Source organism: Macaca fascicularis, chromosome 20 (genome assembly GCF_037993035.2).
Source record: "Macaca fascicularis isolate 582-1 chromosome 20, T2T-MFA8v1.1".
In the NCBI taxonomy this organism is placed as follows: Eukaryota; Metazoa; Chordata; class Mammalia; order Primates; family Cercopithecidae; genus Macaca; species Macaca fascicularis.
The window spans coordinates 18,771,560-18,787,660 of record NC_088394.1 but is presented as its reverse complement, the minus strand read 5'-3'; the positions used below and the strand labels follow the sequence as shown (position 1 = coordinate 18,787,660).

Genomic DNA, 16,101 nt, shown 5'->3' with positions numbered 1-16,101 from the left:
CAACTATATTCCGTCCTGCTTTAATGCAGGGCACAGAGGGAGGCAGAAACCCAGGGAAGCAGTTTTCATGTCGACTCACAAATAGGAAGAGAGAGAAAATTACACCCACTGAGCATCTGCTGTGTGCTAAGTCCTTGCATGCATGTCATCTCACCCAGTCCTTCATGGTGCCAGGAGCCACATGTCTTCTTCAGTTCTGTTTCCTTCATGCCTATCAGCCTTAGGCACACTGTGGATGCTCAATAAACACTTATATCTAAGGCTGGGTGTGGTGGCTCACATCTGTAATCCTAGCACTTTGGGAGGCCGAGACAGGGAGATTGCTTGAGCCCAGGAGTTCAAGACCAGCCTGGGCAACATGGCAAAACCCTGTCTCTACAAAAAAAAGTACAAAAATTAGCCGGGCATAGTGGTACACACCTATAGTCCCAGAGACTCAGGAGGCTGAGGTGAGAGGATCACTTGAGCCTAGGGAGGTCAATGCTGCAGTGAGCTGAGATTGTGCCACTGCACTCCAGCCTGGGCAACAGAGTGAGACCCCATCTCAAAAAAAATAAATTAAAAGATTTTTTTTAAAATGTATCATCTAAGTTCCTTGCTATAGTCTCTGCTAATTGCTCAGATCTCATTGCCTAATTCACTCCATGTGTTAAATATGTTTTGAACACTCTGGCTTTCTTTCTCTTCTGTGAACAAAATAAGCTCATTCCTGCCCCAGGACCTTTGCACAATTCCCTCTGCCTAGACTGCTCCTTTCCTCCATCCTTGCACTGCTGGACCTTCTCAGCTTATATACCAAATTTTAGAGTAATTTTCCAGGCCTTCTGTGTTGGCTCACTCCACTATTATTTAGCTGTTTGCTTATTAATCATTTATCTTACCCCAATTAGAACGTCAAGGTCATGAAAGGATGGATTTTTTCTGTCTTTCTGTGTTTCTTCAGCAACTAATGTAGCCCTCAACAAAGCAGGGGCTAGATAAACACTTAAAACATATAACCCAGTAACTGAGAGCTCAGATTCTAGTCCAGATGACCAGGGTTTGAATCCTGGCTCCAGGATCCTAAGTAAGCTACTTCCCACCCTATTGTTGCCTCACTTTCTTCATCCATAAAATGGCAATAATGACTCCTATTGATGGCAGAGAAGGGCCATCCGGAGCAGCCACTGCCATTGCTCTGGCTGTGGTGGGGGTGGGGGAGGTGCGGGGAACTGGCAGTGGTGGCAGCAGAGAGGCTGCAGGAGTGGCAGCAGTGGTGGTGGGACCCCTGTGCCCCGTGTCCCTGTGCCCCACATGCCCAAGGCAGCCAATTGTGCTGTCCCCACCCTTGCATGACCAGGTGGGACCCACTCCCAGGACCAGAGCCTCTGTGACTCCAGACCCTGGCATGCATCACCTCTCTCTGCCCCTGCCATAGCTATGGGGAGTGTGCGGGAAGGAGGCAGGTGGTCCTCAGTGCCTGCCCCCAGGAGCCTCCACTGGAGCCTGCTGCCCTAGGGGCTGCTGCAATGGGACTGGGGTGAGCCACCCACCAGCGGGAGAGCAGTGAGGTCAGGCATGGAGGAATGGGCAGAGAGTGACCCAGCGAGGACCTGGGATCCCGCCCCAGGCTACCAGGAGGTGTGGCCAGGGCTGCATGCTTCACAGAGCGGGTGGGATCTGTCACAAGCCGGAGCCCTGCCTCCTCCCAAATGGCACAGAGGGAGCTCCCTGGGTGCAGCCACAGCCACTCAGCCACAGCTGCAGATTCAGGCATCCATGCACTCTTGGGGACCCGGGGAGATACCCTTCCCTCCCCACCCCAACCTCCCACCCTGCCTTTGCTGCCTGGCTCCTTCCTGCTTTCGGCACCCACTCCTATCTCAGAGCAAAGTTGGAACCAAGCCTAGGTGCTGTGGCAGCCTGGCCAGGGGTGCACAAGCTTGGGGCAGTGCTGATATGGCAAGCCCCTGATGCCTCGGCCCCCTCCAGACTTTGGGTGCCAGCAAGCATGAGAGGGAGGCCGAGGAGGGGCTGAGGAGAGCCCACCACTGGCCTGCAGGTGCCCCTTGGCATGAACAGTCTGAGTGCCTTGAGCAGCCTGGCATGAGCAGCAGGAGACAGGCTTCTGGGCAGAAGGGGGCTGGTCCCTGGTGAAGCCCCACCTTCAAACCAGGGAGAGTCTGAAGCCTGGGGGCCAGGCCGCCAGTCCCGTGGACCAGAGCAGGAACTTCTGGTGCTTTTCCCTTGGCCTGTCCCTGGCTGCCCATGGACCAATGAGCATATACTTCCTCCCCTCTGAGGCCCATAAAAACCCTGGACTCAGCTAGACTCAGGGTAGAGAACAAAGAGACAATGGGTAGACTACAGGCTGACCAGCTGCAGAGAGGAACTGCCCTCTCTGCTGACAGCTGGACACTTGGATGACCTCCCTAGCAGAGAGGAGCTACCCTCTGTGCTGAGAGCTGAACACTCATTGGGACACCCTGGCTATGGAGAGGAGCTACCTGTTACGGGTCCCCTCTGAGCTGTTGTATTGCTCAATAAAGCTCCTCTTCGTCTTGCTCAGCCTCCACTTGTCTGCGTACCTCATTCTTCCTGGATGCAGGACAAGAACTCAGGGCCTGCCAAACGGCAGGGCTAAAAGAGCTGTAACACAAACAGGGCTGAAACAGACCCCTTGTTTGCCATGTTACAGGCAACAAGAAGGAGAGAAGAAAGAAGGAGAGGAGAGCTGCAGCCCTTCAGAGGGCCCAGGCCCAGGAGCTCCCCAAGCCAGGTTTGTGACTCGCCCTTTGGGGCCTTGTGGTTCCTGGTGTCTCCAAGCTTCTGGGCACCACTGTGTTCCCCAGTGCCAGCCATTGGAGCTGCTTGTGGAGAGCCTGGTCCAGCCACAGCCTCACAGTGAGCTGGCACCCATGCTGGCACCTGGAACTGCCCACCCCACTGCAGCAGCTGGTGTGCCTGACTGTGCACAGTGGCTGAACCCAATGCTCGCTTGCTCACATAACCCTCGCTACTCTGCTCCAGTCTCTTCAGAGGCATGGGATCCAGCCTGGTAGCGTGAGCCGAGCGCAGCCTGCCAGGATGAGTGCGCCCAGTGGGTTCGAGCAAAACTCGGACAAAGGCACCACCAGTCAGTGGTTTCTGGCCAGAAAAGCAACACCCTCAATGATCTTAGCGTTTCTATGCAGATTAAATGAGTTAATTCATTTGAAAAACTTGGAGCAGTGCCTGGCACACAGGAAGCACTATTTAAGTGTTTGCCATTATTATCGTCAAATACTGCATGAACAACCCTGAGACAGACTTTATATGCATCTGATAGAAGAAAAATAGAGGCTGAAAAAGATTAAAAGGTTCTGCTCAAAATGATACAGCACTAAACTCTGGGAGTCTGGTTTTCTGATTTCTAAGCCAAAGCTATATCCACTACAGCACGTTTCCTCAAAATGTAGGCAGTCAGGTGACACTAGAAGCTGTACCCTGCAGGCCCTGGCATTTTAAATTTTTATTATACATATATTTCAAATGTTTAATTAATTAATTTTGAGACAGGGTCTTGCTCTGTTGTCCAGGCTGGAGTGCAGTGGTGTGATTATAGCTCACTGCAGCCTCAAGTGATCCTCCCACTTTGGCCTTTTGAGTAGCTGAGACAACAGCCACACGCCACCATATGTCCAGCTGATTTATTTTCATTTATCTTTTGCAGAGATGGGGTCTTTCTATGTTGCCCAGACTGGTCTTGAACTCCTGGCCCAAAGCAATCCTCCTGCCCTGGCCTTCCAAAGTGCTGGGATTATAGGTATGAGCCATGGCACCTGGCCAGGCCCTGGCAAGTTAAGCATTCTGCTGCTGGCAGCTCTGGGTTGGGAAAGTCAGAATGAGGTGATGGATAGAAGGGATGTCTGAAAGCATTCTCTTGGTTTCTGATTTGATTTCTTGCCTAAGTCTTCATCTCGAACCTACCCAAGTGCTGGCCTTGGCTTCTGAGCATGATATTGCATCTTGCCACCACCGAGGCACAAAGCAAGTCTGAAATCTGGTCTCTTCTGGACCCCCTGTGTAGCCCAGACCCTGCAGGCACATATGTGGTTGGATAAACCCTCAGCTCCCCGATATTGTCCCCCATGGGGATCTGCCTGGAACAAGGTTCCATCCAAAGGCACCAGAGTCATTAAACAGCCATTCAGTGGAATAAAAACCCTCAGGAGCCCTGGCAGCTGGCCTGGTCTTCAAAGGCTGCCATTGGAATGCATAATGGATGTGTACAATCCAGCCAAGTTCTACCGCCTGGTGGATGTTGGCAGACTCAAGGAGCTCTCAGGAGGAGAAGTTGAGGTCAGAGTGCTACTGGCGGCTCTGCTAGGAGAACCCCAGGGTGACAGGTCAGGTCTGTGCTTCCATCTCCTCACCGCCTGGCTAGAGTTCTGGCCTCTGCCCACATCCAGGTTCAACACCACAATCAATGGAACCCTTGCTTTATGCCAAGCACTGCACTGAGCCCATTTACACATCATTTCCTTTTGTTCCCACAATAGCCTGTGAGGTGGGAACTGAGATCTACAGACAAGAAATCCTGATTTAGAAGAGATAAGTAACTTGGCCAAGATAGGGAATGGTCCTTTACATCAGCACATTCTGCTGATCCTACCTCCAACATTATAGTCCAGTGAATGACTTCTCTGAAACCCTTCTTCCACCTCTCCAGTCCAAGCCGCCATCAACCCAGAGGTCTTTGAGATGATCCTCCTCTCAACAGCTGGAAGGATATTTTTCAAACATCTAAGCCACATCACTTCCCTGGTCAACATCCTCCAAAGATGTCTCGATGCACTTAGAAAAAACCAACTTCTTATCCTACAGGCTGTACTTGATCTGCTCCTTGATATTTCCCCCAACCCTGCTCTGGCCATATTGGGGTGACACAGGAGAACAGAGGAAGGGTCTCCTAGCTATTCAAAGTAATGCAGGGCAGGTGAGCTCCAAAGTAGGGCTTAGTCCACAAGGGTTCCTGGCTTTGCCTGGGAAAGAATTCAAGGGTGAGCCGGTGGTAGGGTAGAAGAAAACAGCTTTATTGAAGCAGCAGTGTGACAGCCCTGTGACTGCTCCTGCAGAGCAGGGGTACCCCATAGGCAGTGTGCTGAGTAGCAGCTCACGGCAGTTTTGTAATCATATTTATACCCACTTTTAATTACATGTAGATTAAAGGGTGGGTTATGCAGACATTTCTAGGAAAAGGGTGGTAACTTTTGGGTTGTTGGGTCATTGCCATGGAAAGGGGTGGTAACTCCCAGGTGTTGCCATTGCAATGGTAAACTGACCTGACACACTGGTGGGCATGTCTTACAGAAAGCTGTTTTAGCTAGCCCTCAATTTGGTCCAGTGTCCAAGTGTCCCCCATCCCTGTTTTAGCTAGCCCTCAATTTGGTCCAGTGTCCAAGTCCCACACCTTCTGACTCAAAAGTGTGGGTCTTAGACCAGCACAAGTGTCACCTGGAACTTATTAGAATACAGATGCTCAGGTGCTTCCCCAGGCTTATGGAATCAGAAACTGCATTTTAACAAGACCCCCAGTTGATTCACAGGAACATCAATGTCGTGGTTAAGAGTGAGTGAAAAGGGCTTTGGAACCAAGCAGCTTTAAGTTGGAAGCTCAGCTCAACCACTCACCAGCTGATGACTTAGCACAGGTTACTAGTTACTACCTAAACAGTGAAAAAGTAATCTTACCCAAAAAGAGGCCTAGCCTTTGTCTTTGGCTCCTAGGGGCTGATCTCTAGGTCCCTGGAATGTTCTGCCTAAGAAGAGTATCTTTGTTTGCCTGGGGGCTTTGACTCTTGGCTAGCCTAGCAATGTGATTTATGATGGGGGCTCTAGGATCACAAATATTATCAATTCAGACTTCTGGAGAAACTGATCATAAAAGGTATTACCCAGACCTCTGGGAGGGGATAGAGACTGAAGATCAGCCACCTGAGCAGTATGTGATTGAGGCTCAGTAAAAACTCTGGATGCCAAAGGTGTGGCAAGCTTCCCTGGCTGGCTATCCTGTGTGCACTGTCACACACCATGACTGAGTAGAGGTAACACTGTCTGTGACTCACAAGGCAGACAGATGACTACATTCTCAGAGTTTGACCCCTCCTGGACTCTGCCCTATGCATCTCTTCCCTTGGCTGATTTTAATTTGCACCCTTTTGCTGTAATAAAACTGTAGTCATAAGTAGCACTTTCTTGAGTTCTAGTAGTCTTTCTAGCAACTTATTGAACCTGAGGGAGGTCATAGGGGCCCTGAAATTGTAACCAACTGGTCTGAAGGGAGGTGGTCCTAGAGACCTCAGAACTTACAGCTGGTGTCTGAAGTGAGGGCAGTTTTGGGTGAACTGTTCTCTCACTCCGCAGTTGGCTATACTCATTGCACTTCCCGTCCCTAAGCTTCGAATTTCCCCAACTGCAAAATGATCATAAAATAGATCATAACTTATACGTTTGTTGAAAGATTAAATGAGAAAATCAGCCAGTTCATGATAAATAGAAGTATTACTGTCCCCATTGTTCAAACAAGAAAACCAAGGTTCAGCGTGGTAAGGCAACTTGCCCACAATCACACAGAAGCCAGCTCTGGCTGACTTTGAACATGGTGCCACACAGCTTCCTCATGACTTGCTAATGTTTTCTGAGAAGGGAAGAACAAGAGGGGTTTGGTTGAGCCAGGAGCCCAGCAATCTGGTAAGGAACTCAGGGGTTGTCTGGAGTGAGTCGCCTGCCTCCATGACAATGCTCCCCACTGTTTTTTCTTCTTTCCTTCTGGGATTCATGTGACATAAATGTTCCGGAATTCATGTGACATGAACATTAAACTTTTTGATATTTCTCCATAGATCTTCCCACCCTCTTCTTTCCCCGATTTTTTCACTCTCTGTTGCATAATATCTCTGGATCTGTCTTCGAGCCCACTAACACTTTCCTCTGTCACCTCCATTCTGCTATTGAGTCCATTCAGCAAATATTTTGTTTCAGTGATTGTACTTTTTCAGTTCTAAAATTTCCACATAATTCTAATATCTTCTATTTCTCTGTTGATCTGCTGACATTTTCTACCTTATTATTCTTTTCAAGAGGGTTCACCCTTACTTCCTGGAGCGTGGTTATAATAGCTGCTTCAAAGTCTTCATCTGATAATTCCAATATCTGGGCCATCTTGTGGTTGGCATCTGTTGATTACACTTTCTCTAAGAATTTGCCAGATTCTGCTCATTCTCCATAAATCAAGTCATTTTGGGTTGTATCCTGGACACTTTTAATATTACGAGACTCTAGGTCTTGCTTAAATCCTATTGAACATGTTGACTTTTTAAGAAATTGACATGGAAAATTTCAGGCTACATGTTCTATCCTGCCTTCTGTTTGCTGTTATTTTGATGTCAGTTCAGTTTTCAAAGGCTTTGCAATGCTATTCATATCTGCCCCTCAGATGTGTACCCTAGGGACTTAGGTGGTGAGCCATGCTATAGTTTGATTTTCAGTGTCTTTAGTAGACTGTTTAGAATAAAACTAAACATAGCTTGGAGATGAGTCCAGTATTACATACACAGCTTTATGGAATCCATTCTTAAGTTCTTCCCCTCTATAATACTCCCCATACTGTGGCTCCCAGGAGCTCACTTTTGTGGTCCTCTGGCTTTAATGCCTTCACTCTGCAGCTCACTTCCCATGACTGGTCTGGCACTAAGTGCCTACTGCCAGGTCTTGCTCTGACCTATCTCCCCATACTGCCAATCCCAAGGAACTTCAGAGAGCACAAATGCCTGGTTCTGCATCTGGGTTGGCACAGATTGGGTGTCAATTCCTGGCTCCCAGACATCATACCAGCTGGCAGCTTCGAAGTGATGGTGAACAGGTGAGGGAGATGCTGGGGCAATAACCACAGGCTGCTGGGCTGAGCTATTAAATACCTCCAAAGCGCCTGGTTTTCAACTCTTTCACAGACTGCAATGATTAAAACAGCAGATACAATTTTCCAAGTGGCTACTTCTGGATGGGTTCACAGGCTGATTTGCCTTTAATCCCCCTAATAAGAATGATTGCTACATTTTACACAAAAGTAAGCCGGAGCTCAGAGAGGCAGTGTCACTTGCTCGAGGCCACACAGCTGATTTGTCATGGGGCCAAGATTCAAACTCAAGTCTGTGTAATTCCAGGTCCTGCTCTTGTATGGCAGGGTCCGTCAATTATCATCATCATCATCAATCATATTTGGCATTTATTGAGTACTAACTGTGCAAGGTACTTTCTAAAGCTTTTTATATAAAATAGTGAGATTTTCAGCATCAGAGGAAAGGTAAAAATAAATATATAAAATAAAAATTGAGATTGGAAGCTCATAAGCTCATAACAGAGGAGAAACCTGAGATCCATCTCAGGACAGTCTCATACTGTCCCCCAGGCTGGAGTTCAGTGGCGTGATCATAGTTTACTGCAGACTTGGACTCCTGGGTTCAAGCGATTCTCCCAACTCAGCTTCCTGAGTAGCTGGGACTACAGGCAAGTACCATCATGCCTGGGTAATTTTTTAAATTTTTTGTGGAGATAAGGTCTCGCTATGTTGCCCAGGCTGGTCTTGAACTCCTGGCTTCAAGCAATCCTCCTGCCTAGGCCTCCCATATTGCTGGGATTATAGGTATGAGGTGTGAGCCACTGTGACTGACCAAAAGGTGAAATTTGAACCAAACTGTAGCTCACTCCAATCCATACTCTGAATAGCCATGCAACCCTCTCTCTAGGAGGCAGCGTTGAGCCTGGTGCTCACTAAGTCAGGCTAGAAGGGGAAAAGACAGAGGCTGCTGCATGGCTGCAGAGAGAAGGTATGTCATGGGTGGGCTGTGGCCAGGGTAGGGCTGTACGGAAGCATCTGTGCCCTGGAACAAGCCCACTCATCTCTCCATCTCAAGGAAATTTCAGGCTCTCTCAGAATGCTCTGCCCCTCAATTCCTTCCTCTTCTCTTCTCTGCTGGAGACCCTCTGTCTCTCCACTATCCTGCTTCCCAAACTCCAACGCTTTTTATTTTTAACTTAATTTTACTTTTTGAGACAGAGTGTCACTCTGTTGCCCATGTTGGAGTGCAGTGGCATGATCCTAGCTCACTGCAGCCTTGACCTCCTGGACTCAAGTGATCCTCCCACCTCAGCCTCCTAAGTAGCCGGGATGACAGGCATGCACCACCATGCCCAGCTAATTTTTAATTTTTTTTTTTGTAGAAATGGGATCTTGCTATGTGCCCAGGCTGGTCTTGAACTCTTGTACTCAAGTGATTCTCCTGCCTCAGCCTCCCAAAGTACTGGGATTATACGTGTGAGTCACCGTGTCTGGCCCCCAACCGCTTTAAACAACACCTTCCAGTGCCCATTTGACCTGGGGTCTTTCCAAACCAGAGGCTGGCACGCTGCCCTCCAGCCCTCCCATCCATTCCCCGCCACGCCTCCCCACCCATTGCATCTCACCAGCAGATTCAATTAGCCGATTTGATGCCACAGCTGCAGAAAGCCAAGCAATTATGGAACACAGACCAGGTGCCTTGGCACTCGCCCTCACAGAGGGGCCTGGGAGGCCTCCAGACAGACAGCAGGGTGGGAGGGAAGCGGAACGGTAGAGGCAGAGATTGGCCAACCCAGCCTGCACAAGAGAGCCACCTGGGAGCTTTGAAGAATACAGATGCCTTCCAAAACCCCAAAAAACCCAGACGCCTGGGCTGATTCCATTTATCTGTTCTGGGAACTGGGCATCCGAATTTTTTTTAAGTCCCTGAGTAATACTAATGTACAGACAGGGTTAGGGGGTCAAATGATGTGCAGGGATAGGGACCAGTGCTAGAGAGTTTATTTACTTACTTACTTATTTATTTATTTATTTATTTATTTATTTATTTTCAGACAGGGACTGGCTCTGTCACCTAGACTGGAATGCAGTGCCACAATCTTGGCTCACTGCAACCTCCACTTCCCAGGCTCAAGCAATCCTCCCACCTAAGCCTCCCGAGTAGCTGGGACTACAGGCATGCACCACCATGCCCAGCTAATTTTTGTATTTTTAGTAGAGATGGGGTTTTACTATGCTGCCTAGGCTGGTCTCAAACTCCTGGACTCAAATGATACGCCCCCTTCAGCCTCTCAAATTGCTGGGATTAGAGGTGTGAGCCACTGCACCGGGCCAAGGGTTTAATTCTTATTAATGCACTGGCACAATCAATCTTTCACCCTAATGCCCTTCCTGGGTCTGTTTGTGTCCCAAAATGTGGTCTGCAGCCCCACAGCATCAGCATCACCTGGGAACTGTTAGAAATACAGAATTCCAGGCCCACCTCGGCCTCCTGAGTTACCGAGTCAGAATTTGCATTTTAACAAATCCCTGGGCGATGCAGATGCATGTGATAATAGAGACGCCACGTTCTCTAGTCTTAGCTAGAGACACCAAGGGTTGGCAAAAGTTGAGGCATGTCTGTCGTCGCCTTGTTTCTTTTCTGTGTGTTCCATAGCTGTCCTGCACTGGTTATTATTGAAGAGACCTCTCTAAGCCTATGCCCTAGTCAATTCCTGCAGCAGGCAGCAGGGTGTGGGGGTCTTTCATGCCAACCCCTGGCGGTTTTAGCTCCCAGGTTGAAATGTGACGTCAGCCTCAATTTCTCTTTTGGGGCTGGAGCCCGGCCGACCTCTCTGCATCCCCTGCAATCCTGTCTGCTGATTAATACCTCCTCGTCCTTCAGCTCCCAGCTCATGTGTCGGCTCCTCTCACTTCAGACTGGGTCAGACACTCTGAAATGTGCCCTGCATCTCTCCTTCAGAGCCCTTAGACCAATTTACAATTCAATCATTATTGGTGTGGCATTCAATTAATGTCCGTCTGCCTCTACTAGAATTAAGCTCCATGAGAACACAGGCCGTGAATGTCTGGTTCTCTGTCGAATACATAACGTCTAGCACGGTGCCAGGTACCTAGTAGGTGCTCCAAAAATTTAATCAGTAAGGACAGACACATGGTCAACTCCTACCCCAGGAAGCTGGTCCCACCCCCTCCCACCTCAGCCATAACAGGTGGCCAGAAAGCAGCAGTTCCTCCACCTGCCTTCCCCCAGGCTTTGGGGACGCTTCCTAAGCCAAGGGCCTCTTGACCAAGTTTGCCAAGGGAACAAGAGGTTTTTTGTCTTTTATTTTTTGAGATGGAGTTTCACTCTTGTCACCCAGACTGGCGTGCTATGGCACGATCTTAGCTTCTCGAGTAGCTGGGATAACAGGCACCCACCACCATGCCCAGCTAATTTTTGTATTTTTAGTAGAAACGGGGTTACACCATGTTGGCCAGGCTAGTCTCGAACTCCTGACCTCAGGTGGATCACCCGCCTTGGCCTACCACAATGTTGGGATTATAGGCGTAAGCCACTCTGCCCAGCATACAGAGGGTTTTGAGTGCCTTTCAGAAGGACAGGAAACCCTGGCCACTTCGGGGAAACTAAAGGAGGTAGAAAGCTAGAGGCTCAACATATGACATTTGGTTCCTTCAAATTTAGGGATTTCTCCAAAACTTTACCTCCAAGAAGACAGAGGACCTTTCTCTAACATCGAGAGGGAAGACAATACCCTACCCAGGTAATTCTGCAAAATAATTTTTTCCTTCCCTCTTTGGGTTTTCCACAGAATCTCAGACTCTATGTAGACAAGGTAGATAAACTATATTATTTATGTATGTATACATAATAAATAAGGCTATATATATATATATGTAGCCTTTCTTCAGATAAGCTCAAGGTAGCGTCTAGCTGCACAAATTGGATGTCTTTCAAGCAATAATAATCTCGTCTCATATTTAAAGAGGACTTTCTCTGAGCCAAGCATTGCTCTAAGCCTTTATGTCTATTCACTCATTTGGACTTTGCAACAATTCACTGAAGTAAGTACCATTATCCCCATTTTACAGGTGAGGAAGCTGAGGCAAAGAGAGGTCAAGCAGAGAGCCAAGATTACACAGCAAGTAAGTCACAAATATGAACCCAAGCTAAGGGTCTGGTTCCTAACTATTATGCCTAACTATTCCCTCAAAGTGGCAATGAAAGAACATTCTTTTGAGTATGCCAGGTTCCAGCATCAGCATCCAGGTACTTCTCTGCATTGCTCAGGATCTCCCGGGCTCAAGCTTCATTTATTTATTTTTTCTTTCCTTCTAATTATAGCAAAATACATGTAACATAAAAGTAACCATTTTTAGATATACAGGTCAGTGGCATTAAGTATATTCACAGTGTTGTGTAATTATCACAACTGTCCGTCTCCAGAATTTTTTTTTTTTTTTTTTGAGACAGAGTTTCACTCTTGTCGCCCAGGCTGAAGTGCAATGGCACAATCTCGGCTCACTGCAACCTCCTCCTCCCAGGTTCAAGTGATTCTCCTACTTCAGCCTCCTGAGTAGCTGGAATTACAGGTGCCCACCACTATACCCGGCTAATTTATGTATTTTTAGTAGAGATGGGGTTTCACCATATTGGCCACGCTGATCTCAAACTCTCGAACTCAGGTGATCCACCCGCTTTGGCCTCCCAAAGTTCTGGGATTACACGCGTGAGCCACTGTGCCCAACCTCCAGAACTTTTTTTTATCTTGCCCAACTAAATAATAGCTTCACTAAATAATAATAATAGTCTTAACCAATTAAATAATATTTCTCCATCCTCTCCTTCCCCCAGCTCCTGATAATCTCTATTCTACTTTCTGTCTATGAATTTGACTACTCTATAGATATTTCACGGAAGTAGAATGATACAGTATTCGTCCTCTCCTATCTGGCTTGTTTCACTTAGCATAATTTCTTCCAGGTTCATCCATGTTGTAGCGTGAGTCAGAATTTCTTTCCTATTTAAGACTGAGTAATATTCCATTATATGTATGCACTGCTTTGTTTACCCGTTTATCTGTCGATGAATGTTCAGGTTGCTTTCACCTGTTGGTGGTTGTAAATAAGGCTGCTATGAACGTAGGTGTACAAATAACAGATCGAGTCCCTGCTTTCAATTCTTTTGGGTATATACCTACAAATGCAATTGCTAGATCACATGTAATTCTATTTTTAACTTTTTGAAGATTTGCCATCAAGCTGCATTTCTTTTTTCTGCCTTTCTGATGTGGTTTGCATCTGTGTCTCCACCCAAATCTCATGTCAAATTGTAAACCCTAGTGTTGGAGGTGGGGCCTGGTGGGAGGTGATGGATCATAAGGGTGGATTCCTCATGAATGGTTTAGCATCGTCTCCCTTGGTACTATATAGTGAGTGAGTTCTCCTGAGATCTGCTTGTTTAAAAGTGTGTGGCACCTCCCCCTTCACTCTCTTCCTCCTGCTCTGGCCATGTAAGGTGCACGCTCCCTCTTTGCCTTCCTCCATGATAATACGTTTCCTGAGGCCTCCTGGGAAGCCAAGGGGATGCCAGTCTCATGCTTCCTGTACAGCCTGAGGAACCAGGAGCCAATTAAACTCCTTTCTTTATAAATCACCCAGTCTTAGGTATTTCATTGTAACAATGTGAGAACGGACCAATACGCTTTCTTTCCTTCTTTTTCCCAACATCCAGTAAAAACCCAATCACTTCAGTGGCCAGCTCCACTTTACTTTGGTTCAGTAAACCTTCCTGAATTTCCTGGAAGCCCTCTGGGCTGTGTGTTGCTATCTTGGGAGGTGAAAAGCAATTTTACCCCTCTTTTCGTTTTTTATTTTTAAACCTCAGCTGCAGAAACCACCTGATTGAAAATTGCAGATGAATCCTCATCCCACACAGGAAAACAAGTGTTCAGAAAGTCCAGCTTACCAGTTAATTACAGGCTTTTACCAGGGATTCATGGCAAATGCTAAATTGCAGATCAACCTTACTTTTCTTATGAAGTGTTTGGAAACATGCTAATAGGCTGGGTTTTGGATCCTCGGCCTAGAGGTGACAGCTCTTTCCCTCAGTGGACAAATAAAGCGGGTTAGAACCTTATGAATTTGAGTTCAGGAGAACTGTAGCTTTGCTGAGATACATACCAGCTTAAGACACCTTTCTCATATTATTCCAGCCAGTACCCTTTACGTAAAATGCCACCCTAGCTGGGATTTCCACTCACAGCTGTGGTTCGGAACAATGAATGAGCCATAGAAATATCTGGGGTACTTTTAAAAAATAGCTACTTACAGATGCTCAGTGCCTCAGCCTGGTCCAGTTGCTTTAGAGTCTCTGCAGGATACAGTGCAGTCATTGGTAGCATTTTAAAGCTCCCAGGTAATTCTAAGGTAGAGCCAGGGTTGAGAATCCCTGATTTAAGGGTCGGGCAGGCAATTCTTCCTCCTCCAGAAAGAATATTTTCAATGAGCTTTTAACCAGAGGAACATGAACTTCCAAGCCAGGGGCCCAAAACTTACAGGCGAGAAGCGGGTCTTCTGTGAATGGAGAGTACAGGACTCGCCTGATGGCGTCAGCTGACCACTGCCCCAGCTGACGGTTGCCACCCGAAGTGCTGTGGGTTGAATAAAAGATGTATGGGGGCGGGGTGTGGTGTGACGACCCTTCTAGTTTGAGCCTTATGAGGTAACCATATGGGATTCAAGGAATTCAAAAAAACCTCTGCAACTACATGCAAAATTTTCCATATTTCCATGTATTTTTCTGGAGTTCTAATCACAATCCCTGAAGCTCTGTCATATCCCCCACCTCCAGAATAAATCACCTCAGCTTTTATCATACTACATCATGCAACAGTATCTAATGCAGTTATTAAAAATAAAAAATTAAATCCATTTGTATTCATGTTGATCTGAAGGCAATGAATGCATTCATTGTTAATTACACCAAAGCAAGCGTCAATGTGGTATCCATGGAATGTCCTGGTAACCTCCGCCAGGGCAGGGATCAGGTCTGTTTTGTTCACTGCTCTATTCCCAGAACTTGGAAGCACTGCCTGGCACAGAAGGTGTTTAATACACACTTGTTGAATTCATGAATAATGTTTTAAAGGAACAGAACCCTCTGTATGTGGATATTATTGTGTGAACAAGGAAAAAACTGTGGAATGATACACGGCAGAACATTAAAGGTATGACTTCAGGGAGAAGGAACTGGAAAGGGGAAGGCATTAAAGAAAGACATTAGGCTGGGTGTGATGGCTCATGCCTGCAATCCCAGCACTTTGGGAGGCCGAGGTGGGTGGATTACTTGAGGTCAGGAGTTTGAGACTGGCCCGGCCAACATGGTAAAACCCCGTCTCTACAAAAAATACTAAAAAATTATCCGGGCGTGGTGGCGTGCACGTATAATCCCAAGTACTGAGGAGGCTGAGGCATGAGAATTGCTTGAGTCTGGGAAGCGAAGGTTGCAGTGAGCTGAGATCATGCCACTGCACTCCGGCCTGGGCGACAGAATGAGACTGTCTCAAAAGAAAAAAAAAAAAGGGAAGGATTCCACAGCAAGAAAACACTCTGAAATAAACAAAACTGCATGAGGGAGTGAGAAGGTGGTGGCTGCCCTATGGGCGTGGGAGAAAAAAGGAAAACATTAAACTTTCCCTTTAATAATAGTTCACGGTTCTAGAGTGCTTACTACGGACGGCACAGTGCTCAGCACCCTGTGTTTATTGATCGCACTGAATTATGTGCATTCTATCCTGAATGCACACAACAATCCCGTGAAGTATCCTGTATTGTTATCCCCATTTTACAGCTGAGAAGACCTCAGCCCGCAGATCTTGCCCAGGGCCACCAAAGTAGGTGAGTGGTAAAGCCAGGACCCAGACACCAGCTCCCCAGCACAGGCACATAACCCCTGTTCTCCTCTGATTCTCTGTCCCTACACATCTTTTTCATGGTGTCACTCATTATAACACGTGTGTGGTACATTTATCATAAAATGTTAAGTAAAATATGAAGTGTCAGGGCTTTCCATGTGGGCTCTCAGTTTCCCCTGGGGTCCTCTCCTCAACTAAGCTAATGATAGGAGGTCCCTTATTCTCAGCAGGGACTTGGGAAAAGAGGCTTCATTTTTTATCTTTGTCTTCGTTTAATACACAGTAGTTCCCATTGCCTGCCTGTGCAGCATTTAAGGAGTCAGAGGT

General features: G+C 47.2%; 1 protein-coding gene across 35 annotated transcripts in view; it reads right to left on the bottom strand.

Moving 5' to 3' along the window:
* SYT17 (synaptotagmin 17) overlaps window positions 1-16,101 on the bottom strand; it is a 94,564-nt gene that overhangs the window by 25,913 nt on the left and 52,550 nt on the right. For 10 of the 35 annotated variants that reach the window (XM_045382762.3, XM_045382767.3, XM_065537481.2 and 7 more), the window contains one exon: window positions 14,190-14,342. The exons of 21 other annotated variants lie outside the window; for them this stretch is intronic. In XM_045382762.3, the coding sequence (XP_045238697.2) occupies window positions 14,190-14,342 (153 nt within the window). 4 more of the 35 variants (XM_074027834.1, XM_074027820.1, XM_074027835.1 and 1 more) reach the window with 1 other exon arrangement.